This window comes from Henckelia pumila, unplaced genomic scaffold (genome assembly GCF_033568475.1).
Source record: "Henckelia pumila isolate YLH828 unplaced genomic scaffold, ASM3356847v2 CTG_461:::fragment_3, whole genome shotgun sequence".
Taxonomy (NCBI): Eukaryota; Viridiplantae; Streptophyta; class Magnoliopsida; order Lamiales; family Gesneriaceae; genus Henckelia; species Henckelia pumila.
The window spans coordinates 7,191,041-7,205,402 of record NW_027331831.1 but is presented as its reverse complement, the minus strand read 5'-3'; the positions used below and the strand labels follow the sequence as shown (position 1 = coordinate 7,205,402).

General features: G+C 36.9%; 3 protein-coding genes across 3 annotated transcripts; 1 reads left to right on the top strand and 2 right to left on the bottom strand.

Annotated features, from left to right (window-relative positions):
* Positions 1–103: 103 nt before the first annotated feature.
* On the bottom strand, positions 104–3,834 carry LOC140871548 (endoribonuclease YBEY, chloroplastic-like). Its single transcript, XM_073274099.1, has 12 exons — positions 3,401–3,834; positions 2,802–3,053; positions 2,635–2,730; positions 2,277–2,454; positions 2,070–2,138; positions 1,837–1,937; positions 1,629–1,721; positions 1,441–1,512; positions 1,248–1,367; positions 1,091–1,141; positions 706–894; positions 104–515 (listed from the first exon to the last, which is right to left on the bottom strand). Exons 1-12 carry the CDS (start codon positions 3,803–3,805, stop codon positions 348–350), a joined length of 1,794 nt encoding a protein of 597 aa, XP_073130200.1. The 5' UTR covers positions 3,806–3,834; the 3' UTR covers positions 104–347.
* Positions 3,835–5,308: 1,474 nt separating this feature from the next.
* Positions 5,309–7,389, bottom strand: LOC140871793 (mitochondrial import inner membrane translocase subunit TIM17-2). Its single transcript, XM_073274503.1, has 2 exons — positions 7,334–7,389; positions 5,309–6,398 (listed from the first exon to the last, which is right to left on the bottom strand). Exon 2 carries the CDS (start codon positions 6,362–6,364, stop codon positions 5,690–5,692), a length of 675 nt encoding a protein of 224 aa, XP_073130604.1. The 5' UTR covers positions 6,365–6,398; positions 7,334–7,389; the 3' UTR covers positions 5,309–5,689.
* A 281-nt stretch (positions 7,390–7,670) lies between these two features.
* LOC140871219 (casein kinase 1-like protein HD16) lies at positions 7,671–13,295 on the top strand. Its single transcript, XM_073273630.1, has 16 exons — positions 7,671–8,335; positions 9,108–9,239; positions 9,319–9,392; positions 9,492–9,561; positions 9,655–9,710; positions 9,791–9,862; positions 10,585–10,679; positions 10,775–10,841; positions 10,936–11,065; positions 11,138–11,356; positions 11,465–11,619; positions 11,697–11,871; positions 12,093–12,183; positions 12,268–12,425; positions 12,502–12,690; positions 12,792–13,295. Exons 1-16 carry the CDS (start codon positions 7,985–7,987, stop codon positions 12,849–12,851), a joined length of 2,094 nt encoding a protein of 697 aa, XP_073129731.1. The 5' UTR covers positions 7,671–7,984; the 3' UTR covers positions 12,852–13,295.
* The last annotated feature ends 1,067 nt before the right edge of the window (positions 13,296–14,362 follow it).

Genomic DNA, 14,362 nt, shown 5'->3' with positions numbered 1-14,362 from the left:
ATCTCAAATTTGAAAAAAATACATCAAAATGTTCCTCGTAAGAAATATATATCGTCCCTAAATTTATCTTTGCGCAGTTGTTTTTTCTCATATTATTATTATTATTATTATTATTATTATTATTACAGATTAAAAAATATAATCCGGTCCCAAATACCTTGTTTGCTTACCAAGAAGAAATAGCAATTTCCATGACAATAAAAATCACAAAATTGTATTCATTAAAGATTAATCTGTGTCGTACAAAACTTTAATGCCATGAATAAACTTTATGAATCGTAAAAGAATATGGATCCTGAGAAGGTGAATATTTCACATTGCACCTTGATACTTGAATTAACAAATACTTAGAATGCATATCGATATATAGCATCAGCCACTCCATCTTCATCGTTGCTGATTCCAATCACATTTGCAGCGTCTTTAGCCTTCTTGGATCCATTACTCAAAGCAACGCCAAGAGAAGCCAACTCGAGCATTTCAATATCATTTTCACCATCACCGATAGCCATGACCTAATACAGGTAACAATAATAATGGGTCTAAAATATCGTGTAGGGCCGAATTTTCATAGTTGTTTATGGCAGCAGAGCTTATATTTTCTCCAACTGTACATCAGCTCATATTCCACTTTATCGCTTTGTTATATTGACAGCGATGTGGTATAGCATGGCAATGGATGGTCATTATGCCTAGAGGACATACCTCGTTTGGTGTCACATTTAAATGATCGAGCAGCATTCTGACTCCACGTCCTTTTGATGTTCCCGAGGGAACAATTTCAAGCATGTCTGGTACAGCTTGGACAACAGACGCATGATCTCCAGTTGCTTCAGCCCAGAATGGCCGCAAAGTAGTTGACACTCCCTCGGCAGTGTCCAAAAAAAGAAGTTTCTGTGATCGCAGAATCATGCCAATATGAGATATATTAGTCAACCAAAATATTCAAAAAAAGGAATCAAGCCGATGTGACAGACAGATAGCAAGAAGTTGCACCCCATACAAAAAGGTGTAAGCTTATGATAAATTGGTACACAATCAGGGACACCAGAATTGATCGACCGATATGCTGAAGTTTTGTACAACACACCTGTATTTCCACACCTTCCAGTAGCTGTTCAACTGAATTTATAATCTCTGCCTGTCCAAAATTTTTACTTGAGACACACTTCCAAGAAACCGTGCACATTCCTTAATAAACTTATAAACAAGGGTAGCATGGATGGCATAATAAACAAATCAGATACCTTTGGCTCGTGATATATGGTATGAAGTGTTTCCACCAAAGGGTGTTCAAACAATGTCAAGCATCGGTCCTCACTGAAGCAAATAAGAGGTATTTCTTGTTCCGCGGAGTATAGAAGTGCCTGCAATACATGACACGTGAAGATATTTGCAATGTCTCAAGGTTTAGGCATAATTGGTGATTTTTGTATTTACCTTCCTGCAAACATCTAGATCCAAATTCCGTCTAAATATTTCCCGGCCTTGTCTCCCATAAACTAGCAACCCCTGCAGCACGAGAAAATAAATAAAAATATTAGGACAATGCTGCACTCTAACAGTGCATGATGATCAGAGGTTATAGACATTCTGCGCTTAAAAAAATAAAATGTTAAGATTCAGACCTGTACAAAAACCCCAGGAGAAAACTCTGAGATGATGCCAGATTTTCCAGCTAAATTTACCATCTTCAGAATATTTATTACAGCTGGACGAGTCTGTTCCCAGCATCAGAGATTAAAAAAAGGACCATATGTATTAGCCAAAGAAATCCTATCCCAAAGTTCAATGGCATATATATTCCAGAAAGAAGCTACACTTTTTTGCTCTTACTTTTCCAGTAGCTATCACCACTTTCAACCCCCTTGACGTTGCTTCTTTCAAGGCTTCTGCATTTGCTGAGGAAATTTGACTTTTGCTGTTGAGCAGTGTACCTTATGTTACCAATTGAAAATGCATCAGCAAACATTAGCATCAGTGCATCTGAGACTCAAGCACATATATGCCTTTGTAAATGATGTATATAAATAAAAATAAATTACAATGCCATCACTATAACATCTTACCATCCATGTCACAGAAGATATAGCTAAATTTCGGTTTATAAAATCGGAGACTGCCGTCTCTCTTCCTGTCTTTTGACAATTCAGAAACAAATTTTTATCTGGAATATCAGAGAGATAAATGTAGCTCTAAATGACAAACTAAGGTGCTCGGCGAAGAAAGTTTATTTGAAAAGGGACAAAACGTATAACTGGACTTAGGTAAATTACCATCTAAATGATCAAAATGAGGACTCTCATTAGCTCCAGCATCACCCGCACTCTGAATTAATCCTTTCCCCTTCCACCCAAGACCTTTCAAAAGATGTTCCTCCTCTCTCACCATTTCTTCTTCTGCCTCGTCACTTAATTCATGATCGAATCCCAAAAGATGAAGCAATCCGTGAACCTAAAGGGATACAAAAGTTACGGGGAGAAGTGTATATATATATATCACTCTGATAAAGGCAAGCCAGTCCAGACCATAACGAATCCTAATACATGGGAAACAAATTGACACTTTTGGACTTCTACTCGTTCACAAGTTGCCAATAAGTTACTATACTAAAAATGTGTGAACTTAACCAACCACGAGGATGCGAATTTCATCAATTAGAGCGTGCTCTCTCTCCTTTGCTTGCCGTGCAGCTGTCTCTACAGAAATTACAATATCACCCAACATTAGCTGCAAAAAAACTGATGCTTGTCAGGTTTGTCTAACAGGTTTATCATCTCATAAGAGAATAGGCCACTAACAATTGGAAGATCAAGTTCAGGGATATGTTGGGACATCGAGAGGACATCGGTAGCGTGATCTTCATCTCTCCATTCTTTGTTAAGTTTTTTAATAAACTCATCATTACAAAGAAGTACTGATAACTCAACGCTCTCAAAACCTCCAACATCTGATATCGCAGTGTCTCTTGTGTTGTATTCTGAATTGCTTAGACTCTCAAATGCTAACTTCATGGCCATTGGAACATTAAGACGCAACATTTCAGCTATGTCCTGCAATATGTATCTAGATGAGTGACAACAGAATGAATCAATTAACCAATAACATATTACCATGAGCATCTGCAATTGCCATTGTGTACAAAAACCAGTCATTTCAGAAGTATGAATTCCCCGTAACCGCAAATATGATTACATAAATCCATGACCAAAGACGAGCATTCAAAATACGCACACACCCCTAAATTGGAAACAAACACATGGAGAACAAAACTTCAATAAACACATACCACTGGGGGAAAAATTTCAATTGTGTACTATAACAGATATAAAATGAAGAAATGATAGTGACACAATGAATATGTATGGCGTATGCACATAAATGAGTATATGTGAAATACCAGAGTTTCAGGATCCTCGGGTAGCTGTTCTTCGAGGCAAATTTTAACACTGAGCTCAAGCTCCTTGTCCTTTTTCTTCTTCGGGGCATTCACTCTTCTGCTGCGAACCTTCCGATATTCCCGACGCGACGCCGCCGCAGCTACAGACGTTTTTCCATTTCTCCACCTGAATCCTCGTGAGATGCTCAAGAGATCATCACGGCCAATTCCGTTCCTACCGAAGACCGATGCAGTCTCCAAGTGTGCCGCAATAGCGTGAAAACGAATATGAGGAGACGAAAATGGAAGTTTCGAATGGAGAGCAACGGCGGCGGGCAGGAATCGTGAGAGAAGACGCGCCTCCATTGAGGAGACAGCGGCGGGGAAGAGGCGAGTGCGGAGGAGCGGCGGGAGACAAGTGCACATTCAGCAGTCGCCGGTCCGGCCCCTTCTGTTGAATGAATACAAAGTTATAGCATACATGACATGATCCAGGACATCGGATGAAAAGCCACAAGACGAACGCATCGAAATGACAACATTGCCCCTCAAATTTAGAAAATTAAAATTAAAATATAAATATTTAATATATTTAAAAAATAGTTTTATTTTTTAATATATATTTAACATTTATGATAAATTTAAAATTATATATATATATATATATATATATATATATATATATACTATTTACATTATTTTCATAGTATTATATCATTTTGATAATTTTGACAATAAAAAAATATTATAATACAAAACACATCAATATGTTTAAGTTCATCCAAACAATTTAACAACTTATTTTTAAAATAAAATCTAACAACTTATAAACTCTTAAAACAACTTATAAGCTCTTCCTAGCATCTTATGTGTAGCATGGGCCCAATTTCTTTTAAATGAAAAATTATTTAACACGCTTGTGAGTTGTGATCCATAAATATACCTCGTGCGACGTCTCATATAACGACATATCCATAGTTTCAAAGTAAAAAAACTATTACAAGTTCCTACTTACGATCATGATGTTTGATTTCACGAGTTTTTAGTTGCATAAGCCTCTCTACATCAATGCACATCTTAGCTCGGACTATTTAGCTTAAACCTTCTATAAAACAAGCTTCACGTCTTAAGATTATATGCGATGATATTTTCATAAATTTATATCATAAGGTACAATTTGGCGTGGACCTTCTACAAAAACAAGCTTCATGTCTTAAGATTATATGTGATGAATTTTCATAAATTTAGATCATTAGGTACAATTTTTATGACGCTCCACTTTGATAGAATGCATAAATTGTCAAGACCCCACGATGATATTAGTGTATCTTGTGCTTCCAATAACTATGAAACTTCGTACATAAATTACAAACGATAGAGACTTTAAAAAGTTTTAATTAGCAAAATAGTTGAGTGATATTGAGGGAAATGAAACTCAAAACTTTTCGTTTTATTTAAATCCAAAGTAGAGTTTTTTTAACATAACATTTTAAATATTAACAAGTTAATGTGAAAATGAAAAGGGTTCACAGTTAGCTAAACCCCATATTTTTTTTCCGAAGAGCAGATCCAAAAGCGTTGAACCAAACGTTATTCAATTTAACAAAACAAACTTGCTTGTGTTGGACATAAAAAAAATGCTTGCACGTGGAGGTTGTATCAAATTGGGTGATGGGATTTAATTTGAAAATTGTTGAAATTTTTTTTTTTTTGAAATTTTTATTTAAAAAAAAGCGACACATTTTTTAAAGCAATCCCAGTCGCTAGTCGCTACCATGGTGTGCCATGAAGTCGAATAAATAACCAATCTCGAAAAGTAGGCCTTCCAAAAATTCTCACGGAGCTTAAAATTATTAATTTTGTCGATTAATACGATATTTCTAATAGATCGGGATAAGATGTGTTCAAGCCTTGTTCCAACATCCAAGAAAATCTCAAGTAAATTGGTTCAGTTTCAGCTCTCCCAAGACAGATCAAAACCGGCGAGATAAGAGATGAAGCTTCTATAACTTACAATACAGTTTCTCCTTTCCTTGAACCAATCCCCGGAACAAAATGTCGACTCACGGCCTACCGGAGGTGAAAATCTTAAAGACAAGTAGAAACTACCCGGACAACACAAAAAGATGATTGCATATTTCAATAATTGGATCATCGATCATCCTATCTTCCAACTCCATCACTTGACACACAATCAAATAAGACGACTCAAGCAGGCAAAACCATAAGTATCAAACCCCGGAGCACCTTGTTACAGATGTAAAACAGGATCAATGAACAGTTTCACTTACCAGAAAATGCCTCTTAGAATTATTTGTAATCAAATGATGGTGGAGTTGGGGCATCAAAACTCTCCAAGACCTTTGTCTTGCTTTCATCACCAGTACTTTTCTCTTCCTTCCCACCACCAAAAAGGCCTCCAAACCATGAAGAAGATGAAGATGACGGTGATCCAGCTCCCAAGCTCTCAACATTTGCAGGAGCTTGACCAGGAATTTGCCCCATTGGATATCCAGGCACACCAGGAACATTTGGTAGTGGCTCCTCCATTGGTGGAAAATTCTGAGGTGCACTCATGACTTTATTTAACATGATTCCAGCTCCCTCGATCAGAGCAAGTAAGATACCCCCAAACATAGCTGACCGTGAAGCAGCACCTAATCCCTGACGCATCTGTAGAAAGCCTCCTGTTGCGGCACCGGCAATGATCGAGTTCCAAGGATCCTCTTTCTGACGGAGGTAGACCATTGTGCAATCAAATGTAGAAAAGAGTCCACCCCAAACAGCAAAACTACCACCAATGCGAGGTGCATTCATTCGAACAGCTTGAGTTCCACCAATAAAACGCTCACCTTTAGGGGAGTTGTAGATGCCCTTCAAGAAATGGAAAGCTGAACCACCAACAGCACCCATGCCAAATGCTCCCCCAACATCATCAAGGATACGATCAGGACAAGGCTCTCGTGATGTTTCTGGAGTCCCCATGGATCAATCACAAGGCGGAGACAGCTCAGGCTACCTGCAGAGAAAGCAAACTTGCTATAAAGTGTTTATTTGATATCTATCTTTACCTGGCTACCAACACAAACTCTTTAGCAGCCAATCCAAATCTTTAGCGAATATCTATAAAATTTTAACTAGTAGGATGATACAACATGTGTGAGAAAAACTAAAATCAGGAAAAAAACATGTCTTCCAAGATTATTCGTGACTCAAACTCCCCTAATAACTGATCAACCCACTGTTACCACCCAAAAACTTGCTTATAACATGGAGACCATTAAGTCACATAAATCTATACCACACACAAAATAACACTAGACTAAGTAAATCAATACAGAAGCAATTTTCTCCAACACATCACTAAACTCTAAAGTCTCCGAATTCTTTATATTATTTCAACACATTTGCTTGTGTCAGATTTATGACAACAAATCCTAGGATTAAGATAGTTTTTTAGCACCAATTAAGAAAAAAATAGATATTTATTTAGAATGTATTCACCAAATATACATCAGCAGAAGTATCGCTAGGGTTTCCGGTTTTCCACATTTGACACATTCCATTCTAGATCGTTCCCCACCTAGGTCAACCTGAAAAAAAATTCTACGCATCCAATAGAACCCAGAAATTTAAGCTTTTGGGGTTTTTCTTTTAGCAAAATCTACTAATTTATCCATTTGAGGGGGATAACAGCAGCTGGTCCACTCCAATATGGATATTTGCAATCTTACAAAAGGGGGAAGCAAGAGCCGACACTGACCTAGCTTTAACTATACAGAATCTGGAATTTCACCTAAATCATCAAAAATTTATCAGCAACAAACGCAGCAATTATTAACATTAAAAAAGCGCTAAAATATAAAATTGACTCAAAAATATAAAACACACAATTAATCAAAATCAAGCTACCCAACCAGAACACAAACTTTCGAAACAAAAATCAGGTCTTACCTTGAATTCTCGCGGTGAAGGTGGCTGCTGTTTCGTGTGCAGAAGGAAAGGGCTTGCTACGAGCGAATAGCTGAGCTATATCTATTTAAAGCATTGGGCCTATTCGAAGATTTGCGTACAATTCTGGAGGGCCATACCAAGCCCATAATAGTTATTTGGGCCAAAATAACCTAGCTTTAAACATATTTTTAAATTGGGTTAACTATTGGATTGGTTAGGCCCGAAAAATAAACATGGGCAGTGGGCCCAGTGGAACAACCTCGCCCGAAGGTTACCCCATTTAATTATTATATTTAATATTATAATATATCATTTCAGGAGAGAAGCATGCTTTGTACTTTGTCATCTCTCTTGATATACACCACTGTTTTTGTTCAACTTTTTTCGAGCCACTCCCTGCCCTAAATCCCAAATTTTTTTTCTCATTTTTGTAACATTTGCGAAATCTATCTGTTCACACGTATGCATGTTCATCGGGTTTCATGTAACCAGTCGTCAACTATCGATTGATTATTGATTGCCTAGTTCTTTTAGTTTCTTTTCTGTTTTTGTGAAACATTAACATTGTATTTGGGATCTGAGGGAAGAATCTTGGTTTTGATGAAGAATTAATCGTGGGATTCATGAAAAAGTTGATGGGTTTTCGTAGATATGCCTCAACTCCGTAGCGGAGCGCGCCGAGGACGCCAACCCGCTGCTGCTCGACTCGACCCGTGCCTGAAAACGCAAGCGCCTGTGTTTGTACCGAGAACCAGGCGGACTGCAAGGAGGAGAGATAAGGATAAGGATAAGGATAAGGAAGTTGTGGTCAAGGGTGAGGTAAATGCTACCGGTGTTTTGACGGGAACAACGTCGGATAAGGCTTTAAATAGTAACAGAGTAGAGGAAGTGAAAGAAGAGATAGGGGAAAAGAAGATGGCTGAGAATAATAGTGGTGCGCGTGGCAGTGATAAGGGTGTGGGACTCGAGGATGAGGGAACTACCGCTCCTCTCCCTGAAAGGGTTGGTGAAATGTTGTTTCAATTATTTCTTTGTGATTTGATGTGCTTGGATTTTTTTTTTTTTTTTTGGGTTCTCTGTTTGGTTCCATCCTTGCTTTTTCATCGAGGAGATTTTCTTGATTTTGGGAGATAATTCTCCTGGACTAGGTCCGGGCAATGTAGTTGATATGGTGCTTGCTGCCATGTGTGGTGACTACGCCAGGAATTGGTCTTACTCTGGGAAATTGAAACCCAAATTATTATTATTTAATTATAAGGTGCTAAAAATATATATTTGTTTTGTGTTCATGTTGGAATTGATGCATGAGTGAAGAGCCGTTCTTGTTGGCAACCTGACTTCATTGCTTGCTATTTGCTTCTTGGTGTAACAATTGTTGCTATGTGCCACTTGGTGTAAAAATTGATAGGATGCTGGTTGTTATTTGCTGCTTGGCATACTTTTTGAGCCATCAAAGTGATTCTTGTTTGGATGGATTATATGGTCGTTACACTTATTTTAGTAGTATGCATCATATTGATGCTGTTATTAACTTGGTGCAATGGTTACACCTTTTTGGCTCTAATGAAATAAACGGGTTAGTCAAGCGTACACAGGTTGATGTTTTTTATTAGGAAGCTATGACTTGCAATAAACAAGTTTCGTTTATCTTTCTAATTCAGTTTATTTTTAGTGATGGTTTTAGTTCAATTTCATAAAAAAATCAGCATAAGAGCTATTGATTCTTTCCGGCTTGGAGTGTCAGAGTTAATGAAATCTGCTTTATTTTCTACAGGTTCAGGTTGGCGGTTCTCCAGCTTATAAAGTTGAGAGGAAACTGGGGAAAGGAGGGTTTGGGCAAGTTTATGTAGGTCGCCGAATCAATCCTCCGAATCCTAATGAAAGAACTGGTTCAGGAGCTGTAGAGGTATATACTTAGCATCCTGGCCCTATTTTCTGCAGCTGTGATTTTTGTTCGCGTGACGGGACATTCTTTTGTTTCTTAGGTTGCTATGAAGTTTGAGCACCGGAGCAGCAAAGGCTGTAATTATGGACCACCATACGAGTGGCAAGTCTATAAGTGAGTGATTTCATTTTACTTTATTTTTCTGTTTCTAATTTTCTATATTTCTCTTCCATGAAATGACAAAGACTTGAACTAAATCAATATTTTGAACAGTGCCCTCAGTGGCAGTCATGGCATTCCACATGTGCATTTCAAGGGACGGCAAAGTGACTACTATATAATGGTGGATTATCTAATCTCTAGTAGTTTTTCCTATATCTTTTCTTTTCATTTCTTCCCTCTAAAGGTAAAAGAAAAGTAATTTTTCTATTGCCAGATCATGGATATGCTCGGTCCTAGTTTGTGGGATGTCTGGAACAACAATTCCCACATGTATGTCTCCTATGTAATCGATGATTTATCTTTTGTCTTTTATATGACTTGCATGTAACACCACCATGTCCGTTTTGCAGGATGTCTATTGAAATGGTGGCATGCATTGCCATTGAAGCCATCTCCATTTTAGAGAAGCTACACTCTAGGGGGTAATCTATTCACATTACCTTTTCTTAAAAAATGATGACAATATTTGGTTTTAACTTGGGAGTTTTAGGGTAAGAGTTTTGGGGAATGCTTCAGAACATTAAATCTTTATTTTGTGTTGATTTGTGAAAATGAAACGTTTCTGAAGATGCCAATTCAGGACAGAAATGGTAAATAAAATTATAATATGCTAATATAGTAATTTTTGAAAATTATGAAAAGTTTGGTTAAACAAGTGGATATGTTGGGAGATGTGAATAGGATGGAAATATTGTTCTGGGAAAATAAAATAAAAAATCAATGGTAGTTTCTGTTTCTATTTGGGGACATGAAATTGTTTCTGGAAATAAAAAAAAGTTGCCGATGTTTCTTATTGCATTTTTTCAAAGATAGGGGAGATTGATTTATTTAATCCTGAAAGATTTATACTTGCATTTTTAGAGAGTCATGTAGGTATTGTTAAGTGCTAGCGTTGTTTATGGGAGAGGTTGAGACTTGGATACAATTAGCACAAAACTTGAAGAACTCACAACTAGGTTTGATCATAGAAAGTTTAATGTTTTGAGACAAGAAATCTGTAGTTGGATGTTTATTAAGCTAATAGTTGATTTTGAAGAAAATCAATTATTGTCCCTGTTAGAGAGCTGTGATCATGTGCCATAAAGTTTAATAATCTTGTGTTGGTTCAAAAAATCTCATTAATATTATCCTTTTTTTTCTGCAGATATGTGCATGGGGATGTAAAGCCAGAAAACTTTTTGCTTGGTCCACCTGGTACACCCGAGGAGAAAAGGCTCTTTTTGGTTGACCTTGGATTGGGTAATTTATCTGTCAAACAGTATCATATTTATGATCACGCAAATTGTAGATATATGCAAGACATATTTACTTGTGCCACCCTTATGAAATTTCAGCCACCCGTTGGCGTGATACTTCGACTAGCCTGCATGTTGACTATGATCAACGGCCAGACGTGTTCAGGTGAAGCTTGTTGTCGGTTTCCGATTTCTGATGATATTTTATACTACTTTCAAATCAATTGTCATGTTTATGCTTGAAAATTTTGGGTTTTCAGGGGAACCGTACGATATGCAAGTGCGCATGCCCATCTCGGAAGAACTGGTAGCCGTAGAGACGATTTGGAGTCCCTTGCTTATACTCTCATTTTTCTTCTACGCGGTCGTCTTCCTTGGCAGGGGTTCCAGGTTGGCAGTTGTGGCTCCAAAAGTATGTATGTCGACTATTTATTAGTGATTCTTATACATTTTTTTATTTAGGGTGATAATAAAGGCTTCCTCGTCTGCAAAAAAAAGATGTCAACCTCTCCCGAAGCTCTTTGTTGCTTCTGTCCTGCACCTTTCCGACAGTTTGTTGAATATGTTGTGAACTTAAAATTTGATGAAAAGCCTAATTACGCGAAGTACATATCCCTCTTTGATGGAATAGTTGGTCCAAATCCAGACATCAGGCCAATCAACACTGAAGGTGCTCAGAAGGTATTTTGAATTTTTTGAAGTATCTTAGATTATTTTGTGGATGTTATTCATAAAAAATTGTTCATTTTTTATTTTGTTCTCACCGCATATTCTTTTATCTTATTGTAGCTCATATATCAAGTGGGACAAAAGAGAGGACGGCTTATGTTGGACGAGGATGAGGGTGGTGGTGATGATGAACAACCAAAGAAAAAGGTCCGTATGGGAATGCCCGCCACACAATGGATTAGCGTGTATAATGCTCGACGCCCTATGAAGCAAAGGTAGCATTAATGGCTCAAAAGTTTCATCCTCTATTTTGCATTGGAACAGTAGTTATATTTTACATTTTCTACTTTAGATATCACTACAATGTCGCGGACACGAGGCTTCCTCAGCATATTGAGAAAGGAAACGAGGATGGACTATTTATTAGCTCTGTGGGATCTTGTTTAAATCTATGGGCGCTGATAATGGATGCTGGAACTGGATTTAGTGATCAAGTTTATGAACATTCACCCCATTTTCTTCACAAGGTTTCTTCTTTTCTTTGTACTTCCAGTCTGTAATTTCAAATCTTCACATGTGACACCAGCTCGAAATTGATTTAAAAAGGGAAGTTTGAAAATTTTATTGGTTTTGGCCGAGGATCTAAATTCATGATTGGAAATATAATTTGAGCCATAGTTGAAATAACTGAATTTAGACACTGCTACGCATTGGCCTGATCTCGTACCGTTGATTATATTGTCATTAGGAATGGATAATGGATAAGTGGGAGAAGAATTTCTACATCAGTGCCATAGCAGGGGGGGACAACGGAAGCTCATTAGTAATTATGTCTAAAGGTTAGTTTCACAAATCACGATCCAATAAATTATACTTGCTACTATTACATGCCGTGGTGCTCGAGTTTTACTTTTGAAATACAGGTACCCAGTATTTGCAACAATCATACAAAGTTAGCGAATCATTTCCATTCAAGTGGATTAATAAAAAATGGCGGGAGGGATTCTATGTCACCGCCATGGCTACTGCAGGGTCCAGATGGGCAATTGTTATGTCTCGTGGGGCAGGGTTTTCCGATCAGGTTCGTATTGTTATGTTTACGGGTTTATTGAACCCGAAAGAGCTCAGTTTCATTGTAACTATTTGTTTATCTCTAGGTTGTGGAGTTGGACTTTCTTTATCCAAGTGAAGGTGTTCATAGAAGGTGGGAAGCTGGGTATCGTATCACTTCGATGGCAGGGACGTCAGATCAGTCGGCTCTTGTTCTTAGCATGCCCAGAAGAAAACCCACAGATGAAACACAGGAGACCCTTCGAACTTCTGCTTTTCCGAGTGCACATGTCAAGGTTGACAATTTTTCTAATTTATGTATCTTTGTTTTCTCGTTATTTTTTGCATTTATCCCTTATGATCGGTTCTTGAAACCTGAAAACACCTTTACTTTCAGGAGAAATGGGCAAAAAATCTTTACATCGCATCCATTTGCTATGCAAGAACTGTGTCTTGAGACACATGAAATTTTTGGCAGATCTGTTGAAGTTCGCGGGTCTATCGTGCTCTCCACTCTTCATTTTCGAGTCAAAAGCAAGCCGATGATGCTGGATTTTTGTTCACCGGAGGAAAGAAGAATCACCATTGTTCCATCAGCCTCGGAGTTCGCCATTTGTGGGGACTGAAGTTGTTAGCCTATGCTTACTCTTACCATCAAAATTACACGGTGCAGTGACTTGCAATTTTCTGAATGGTTTACGCAGTGATAGATTTGCGTTCATTGCTTTGAAAAGTTTGTATGATGTTTTGAAATAACAATTGTTTGAAGTTAAAAAAAGAGTGCAGAGGCTAATATTGATGATTTTGGTGGTGATAAGCCAAATTTTTGCAGTGGAGGCTTCAACTTATCATATAAGTTTTCCCCATTCAGTTTCGCTTCCCTATTTTTTCCCCCTCTTTACCTGAATGCACAATGAGTTTTATTTTATTTTTGTTATTACTCACACTCATACTTAAATTTAAAATTCTTGCCTAAGAGTGGATGGTTAAGGCTTATTTATATTTGATATCGAGTTATCAAATTTAGGAAAAGATTTTGAGTTCGAAATTTGTTGTGACTTGTTTCTAGAATGTAAATGAATCGAATCGAGTTGAATATCGTTTAGATTAATTATATTCAAGTTTAAGCTCTTCAAATTTTTTTAATAATTTTGGTTCGAATTGAAGTAGGAGTTCGAGTTCGGTTTGAACATTTCGAACCTATTTGTAAGTTATTCAAACATTAAGGTTCTAGAATAAAGGTTTCCAAGGTCAAAATGTCCAAAAAGCTTCGAAACATCTACATATAATATATATATAAATAAATAATTATATTATATTAATAAAATGTTAAAAAAGCTCATGAATGTCAAAATAACTTTGGCATGAGTTCGGCTAAAAAAAATTAAAATATGTTCACGTTCAATAACTTCGAATTCAAATCAAATATTCATCGAGTCAGTTCGAAAAATTTGTGAACCAACTCAATTTTGTTGCAGCCTTACTTGTTCCCCAACAATAATTTAATGTTTGAACATGACAACGGATATTAAAAAAACTAAAACTAAATTTAATTAAGAGTGAATTCATTCCATTTTGGCCAATTCTAGATTTGATTGGTAGACCATAAAATCGTAGTGGGGGACACGGGCATAACTTCATCTTCTTGCATAAAAATGGACCATTAAGTATAATCAAAATTATTTATTCAAATGCTAAAAAAGAAAAAAAATTATTCGAAGATGCTAATTGGACCACAATTGTTAATTGGCATACCATTTGTTCCAATATTGCTGGCTGGCAATTAGTTGACTTTAAATAGTGTCAATATTTTTAAATGCAAATGATCTTTTAATATTCCAAAGCATGCGTAATATAAACGAAGTGAAGTAATGTTCCTTCGATACATGCATGAACTATGTACCTATAAATTATTAATTTGATATATCGACTATTGCAAATAATTGAATTAGTATATATGATTTAAAA